We start from the raw sequence: 6815 nt of genomic DNA on the forward strand, positions 1-6815 counted from the left end.
CGATGACAATTTCAAGTACGGATATATGATTGAAGGTTTATGGATGACAATGCCTAGGCTCGCGTCACAATTTGGGGACGCTTGCGGGGCAACGCGACCGCCGGAATGCGCTGACCTCCTCTCCACAGCCAAAGAAACTCGCAGTTAGTCGACCCCTAGCACTAGCTTATTCTCGCTTGTTAGTGCCTCCTTCCCTCTGTCGGGATCGCATCGACGCCTGTGCCTTCTGGAGGCGCTTCATCTCTTTCTGGAGAATTTCGATATCTCTGATGACTTTCTTTATGCTTCGAGAGTTTTCCTCGCGATGAATGTGTTGTTGTCCGCACACCGCGGCCTGCCTTTCTATCGACCTGCGCTATGATTAGCTAAACTTATATCTCTGGTTGTGAAGCTCCTAAGGCATATTGACAAGTTTCTAAATCAATGATTGATTCTGCTTAATACACATGTAACTTTAAGCCGAAAGAGGGCCTGAGAAGAGATAATATTAGGCACAAAGGGCAGAGGGAGGGAGCACTTACTGTTTTAGTATTGGTTGTAATCGCTCCTCATAATGCTGTTGCGTAGGATCCGCTGGTTTGTCTCCTGGCATAAGTTCGAATCGAACCTTACGAGAGCGTCTGCTCTCAAGCAATGCGCGAGCGCGTTCCGATGGTAAAGCCACCGGCTTTGTACGAGATGACTTCGTATTTTCCGAGGAGCTTGTATGTTCTGAGGAACCGGAGCCTCCCTCCAAACTCTTATACTATTTTTTGTATTCTGTGAAGGCTTTGCTGGGACAATATTCGGGGGTTTTCTTGTCTTGCTGCGCTATTAGAGAATTTGGGAAAGGGAGATAGCGGAATTCGATGAGGTTAAGGGTGATGAATCGTCGAGGAGGAATTCTAGGGGCAAGAGTTCAATCGCTGAATGAAAATATGTGGGGAGAAGTTCTGGATTTCTCTCCGAAAAGTATTATTACCACTGTTATATTTCCTTGGATTGACCGAAGTGGAGATTTGAGTTATAAGTGGACTAGTATGGTTATGGATAGTGGGAATGTTAACGTTAGGTCGTCCGCGTTGAATTACTAACGTTCTTCGACGTTCACCACCTGAGTATAACCGTAAACGTTTAACCTCAAGGTTTAGCTATCAATACAATAGTGATGGAGACAGCCATTCGTGTTATATGTTAACAAGACGCCCTCCTATGACACCCAGCAACATGCCTACGCAATCCTCGCCTGTCTAAGAATCGGGTGGGACCTTTGTGGGAACCTTCAATTACCTGTGTGAGATGGTAGGGTGGCGACAACAGACAGCCCGTTTCAAATAATACCGTAAAGGTGAATTGACTGCAAGATGTGTCCCAGGTGACTGCAAGCCTCGAGACACGCCTCAGCCAAATGGCTAAGTATTTTTTCTAGAAATTGTCGTACATCACAGGGAAAGTTATTCTGCAAGCAAAAGAATCTAAAGAATATTTTTGACAGATGCTGACAACGTATTGGAGGGGGGGAGTAACAAATAATTAGGCACGTTTTCCGTTCGATAGGGCCAAACAATTCCCTTGTTGACGAAAAATGACAGACTTTCGCGTTGGCGCTGGAAGCACGACCCGGAAGTTTTTCTAAGACGCCGGAGACTCTGGTGCAAGAGGGACGACATATACATTGAACAAAATAAATGGCTGTGTGGATTATCTTTAAAGCGATTATTGGTCTTATACGAGACGGTGACCTATAGTACTATGCAGCGGACAGCCTGTATGAAATGTCGCCAGCCCTAAATATTACTGGCAGCTAGACCTGAACACCCCGCGTGCTGTCTGCTTCAGAGTCGATTATCAGGATGATACAGCTCGTGCAGCTGCAATGGCTCTGGGGAAATACCGCTCGCTATACTAGAACGTATGATATTCGAGAAATCGCTGTATTGGTTGAGGAATGATTTGCTGTGCCTAAAATGGAACCTAGCCCTTTGGCATCCCGACAATAGAATAGTGCGTAGAGAACTCTTGGTCAACCAGTCAGTCGAAAGGATTTGGCATTATCCGAGTTTGTTCTCACCGGATACGGGTTTCTTGCAGGGACCGGGCGAGACATCGAAGCATTCTATACAAGTTAGAGAGCGTCTAGGTTGAAGTAGGAGCTGTGTCCGTACTTACCTTGTGGTTTCCGGTCTTGAACGTACGCGGGCGAGCGGAGATGTCTGATACAAAAGTTATGCCCTGGTCAGGCTGCGATATCCTCTTGACGCATTTGCCGCCTGGTAATTCTCGTCTTCGATGTCGCCTCGTTATCTTCGGCATCGTTCTGTCCTAGCGCCCGTAGTGGAAGGGACAGATGACCTGCTCTGGTGGACTGTTTGAAAATTTGATCTTTTAGCAAGCCAGACAGTCAGGTAAGATGCGCTAAGAAAAGTAGTATATACTATTAACAGTTATGAAGAGGAGAGGACCCTAAATTCACAATTAGAGCGTAAGTAGCTATATAGTTGTCTAAGCTGGCCACGTAACCGGGAGAATCTTCCTCTTGCCAGTTCAAACGCAACCGATGTTGCTCAACGATCGGTTGAACGCGCTTTTCAACGACCGTTGAAGGTGGTTCACCGTAAACATCTTGAATATAAGATGCAACCGCTAAGATATGGTTCTATAGGTGGCCCCGTCTAGATTTATGCACGCTACGGTTCGAAGTGGGGCGCTTAGCGAGATTAGCCGCAAATTCTAGATCGTATACTTCAACGGATGTTGAATCACCTTAACTGGCCGCAAAAAATGAAATATTTTCTGCGGAATTACAGTATAGTCTATTATCTCTCTCATAAAATCTGTATAGCTGGCAGATATGGGCAGCCGGAGGCGAAAAGACATAAAAGGACGCTCCACGACCGGTCTAGAAAGTCGGGACTTCTATCCTTATCCTCCGAGACGGCACGGTCTTGTCTGCCCGCAGAGTTCAAATCTTTTTGGTCTTAGCATTCACTGTCATGAGCCTAGTGAAGTGGGGGATACGTCCTTTCGGAGGACACGCTCTGCGTTATCAGGGTAATCCGCAGGGACGTCTGCGAAACCAAGAGTCTCCGCAGGGACGTCTGCGAAACCAAGAGTCTCCGCAGGGACATCTGCGAAATCAAGAGTCTCCGCAGGGAAGAGCTGCGCAACCAAGGGACTCCGCAGGGGAGCGCTGCGTAAACAAGGACCTCCGCAGGGAAGAGCTGCGCAACCAAGGGACTTCGTAGGGGAGCGCTGCGCAAACAAGGACCTCCGCAGGGAAGAGCTGCGCAACCAAGGGACTTCGCAGGGAAGAGCTGCGCAACCAAGGGACTTCGCAGGGGAGCGCTGCGCAACCAAGGACCTCCGCAGGGGAAAAGCTGCGCAACCAAGGACCTCCGCAGGGAAGAGCTGCGCAACCAAGGGACTTCGCAGGGGAGCGCTGCGCAACCAAGGACCTCCGCAGGGGAAAAGCTGCGCAACCAAGGACTTCCGCAGGGGGGCGCTGCGTCACGAAGTGAACTCCACAGGGGGGCGCTGCGATAACAAGTGAACTCCGCAGATAGGAACTGTGATAACAAAATCCTCGCAGCTTGAGGCCTGCTTTACCAACATCCTCCCTCACAGACCATGAGCCCTGTCTTTGTAAAAGTGTGCTCGATCGGGTAGGACCTGGGGCCAGGGTCTACACCATGATCCTCTAGCGACATGCAGGCACCTCTCCGTGGTGCTAGGGACCAGTATTCAAGTGTTTCTGCGGCCCTTGAAGAAGCCAAGACCTGCACGACTCATCTCTGGGTACATTATGTAGCCCGGACCATGTAGCCCGAACCACGGGGGAAATCGATAGCATTGCAATGAAGACAAATTCTCGATTCTGACTTGTCCTAATGTAGAGATAGATCTTGTAAGCTCCATCACTGAAATTCCAATTTAAGGAGGACACTACGTGGAAATCCTTAAATCGCACGAGAAGCACGAGCATACATACAGTGTTGTCTTAGCGAATAGAGACAATTGTATCACAGGCGAGACGTCAGTATTAGAAGCAATCGTCTGTTCACGCCAGTGTCCCCCATGTAATTCACGGATATTGAGATGCTTGTTGACGGTGTTGACGATGTAGCCGGTGTTGACGGTGTTGACGGTGTTGACGGTGTAGACGGTGTAGACGGTGAGGATGGTGAGGATGGTGAGGACGGTGTTGACGGTGAGGATGGTGTTGACGGTGAGGATGGTGTTGACGGTGAGGATGGTGTTGACGGTGAGGATGGTGTTGACGGTGAGGATGGTGTTGACGGTGAGGATGGTGTTGACGGTGAGGATGGTGTTGACGGTGAGGATGGTGTTGACGGTGAGGATGGTGTTGACGGTGAGGATGGTGTTGACGGTGAGGATGGTGTTGACGGTGAGGATGGTGTTGACGGTGAGGATGGTGTTGACGGTGAGGATGGTGTTGACGGTGAGGATGGTGTTGACGGTGAGGATGGTGTTGACGGTGAGGATGGTGTTGACGGTGAGGATGGTGTTGACGGTGAGGATGGTGTTGACGGTGAGGATGGTGTTGACGGTGAGGATGGTGTTGACGGTGAGGATGGTGTTGACGGTGAGGATGGTGTTGACGGTGAGGATGGTGTTGACGGTGAGGATGGTGTTGACGGTGAGGATGGTGAGGATGGTGTTGACGCTGCGTTGATAAACGGAAGTGGTGAAACGTTGAAACTGTGAATCACCAGGCGGTGAACCAGGCTCATCCCTGGCGCCGCAAATAAGACCCCACCTGCCCCTAACATTGTATCCCACACGCATAATTCAACGGTGACGGTCAATTCGCTGATTGATGATGGTTGCAAACGATCCTCCAACGAGGCATTTTGTTCACCGCAGCACCTGTTGACTGAACGACCGCACTGGCAACATCAAAAGTACATTTCTGTGCTGCGACTATTAGGCGGTAGACTGGAATATTTGGCAGCTCACTTCGCAAATAAACATGGGTGATACCAATTGCGGCTTTGCCAATTAGAACCGATTGGTGTTAATTTGCGGTCGCGATTTCTGACATTAGGAACCACAACAGACATTTCACCAGATCCGATGGGATCCGTTACATTTTTGGACGGCGACTTGTTTGATCTTATTTCTTGATTTTGAATGGCTCGCATGTTTCTTTGCCGTGTGTTGGGAATAGTGTATGCAGATTCAAGGGTACATAATACTATAATGCTTTCTAGACCTGATTGTACAAAATATATATCTTGTCCTTTTGATTCGAACGTATATTATAGCCAAGACCAACACGTAGAAATGGCCACAGGCGCACAGCCATTTAGCAAGACTGCGTGCTTTAAAAAGCTTTTGCCTTTTGAACAACTTTCCTTGGCCTGAATAATCCCAATTGAGACCGAAGAAGAATAAAAATCCATCCGGATCTTATGAGATCGTCGGGTGGTCGATCCTTACCGAAACAACTTGAACTTAGCAACAAGGCATTTATTAACAAATGTATTTTTTGGCCTAGTGGTTACCTTCTCCACTGGGGTCGCGCGTTCGAATCCTCCGCGCGTCGTCATTTCCGAGCGATATTTAGATTTTTTGTGTTCGATCAGTTCTCTCTCATGGGTCTGGCCATTCGGTGTTCAATTCAGCCTTCACTTCCGTGTCGTGTTATTTATTGCTCAAATATGACAGCAAAAACCAGGTTCGCCCAAGTAGAAACTCGTGTCGCGTCGCCGTGTTTCCGCACTTCCGCCGATCACCTCTAGCGTCCGTCATTGTTCATACCCCCTGCTCTCAGCCGTTCGCTCCTGGAGGCAAACCCAGTTCAAATATCGGGCAAGCCTATGTTGGCCTCTCTGACCGGCAAGCCATCGGACGTCAACTGTCCGCGGAAACAAGGGTCGTATATAGAGCTAGTTGGATCAAGGCTAGCCACGTAGCGATTGCGGCCTCCTTGTCTTCCATGGGTGGCATAGTGGGATTTGAGGTTATCGCGACGCGTGAAGCTGCGCTGGCACTCCGGAACCCAGCAGACATATGACTCCTCAGCCAAGTGGCCGGACAAATGACGCTGCAGGCCTTTGAAATATCGAAAGCGACTGCTGCACTTCGCAACGCTGCATTTGAATTGCCGCCGCGGAAGCTGCCATGGTATGCTGTTGAGGGTGTGGCTGGAGTGTCCTTGGTTGCCACAGACGAGGCGTGTGAATTCTTCAAAGTCTTGCCAGGACGTCGTCCTCCAACCACCGTCGGGCGGTTTGTCGCTCATATTTGGCTTGATCACGCTGTATGGCTCGATAGTGGGATTCCTCGTGAAAACCTCGACCTCCGACTCGAGGACGGACCCATCTTTGAACCAGTCCATATTATGAAGTTGATCTTGCTGTGTAGGAGCAGATATGACACATTCCCTATCGGGCCAGGTAGTGCTTTGGAAATCCCAGTCTACTGGGACTTGGCTGTAATCGGCTTGGAGGCTAGGCCATTGACAGGAGCCTTGCGGAGGACAGAAAATGTTCCACTCTGCATGGCTTGTTTAGCGAGTCATTGAATAACCACGAGGAGGCCATAGAACTTACCGCTGTGGTATTTTCCACCATCCTCCTCCGCTGATGGGGTTGCTGTCTTATCCTGTGAATGCATACGGCTGATGGGCAGATTCAACAATCTCTGCGGACACGAACATCAGGGCCCGAACAGGGAGATATAGGTGAAAGGTAAGTCCGCAAGATAGGGTACTGGACATAGCTAGGATGGAGTAGCAACTGGCGAGTGCTATACTGTACGGGACGTGCAGATGTTGCAAGTAGAACCAGTTTCCTAAATCCTCGAACTGTGTA

The 6815-nt window shown here is 49.4% G+C and overlaps 1 protein-coding gene across 1 annotated transcript; it reads right to left on the reverse strand.

Moving 5' to 3' along the window:
- Positions 1-2970: 2970 nt before the first annotated feature.
- Positions 2971-4785, reverse strand: N7473_004257 (uncharacterized protein; the record flags this gene model as incomplete). Its single annotated transcript, XM_057150197.1, has 2 exons — positions 2971-3481; positions 3968-4785. The coding sequence occupies 2 exons, from the start codon at positions 4783-4785 to the stop codon at positions 2971-2973; spliced, it is 1329 nt and encodes a 442-aa protein (XP_057010307.1).
- Between the last annotated feature and the right edge of the window lie 2030 nt (positions 4786-6815).

This window comes from Penicillium subrubescens (assembly GCF_028828155.1).
Source record: "Penicillium subrubescens strain IBT 31985 chromosome Unknown utg000003l_segment0_segment0, whole genome shotgun sequence".
NCBI lineage: Eukaryota > Fungi > Ascomycota > Eurotiomycetes > Eurotiales > Aspergillaceae > Penicillium > Penicillium subrubescens.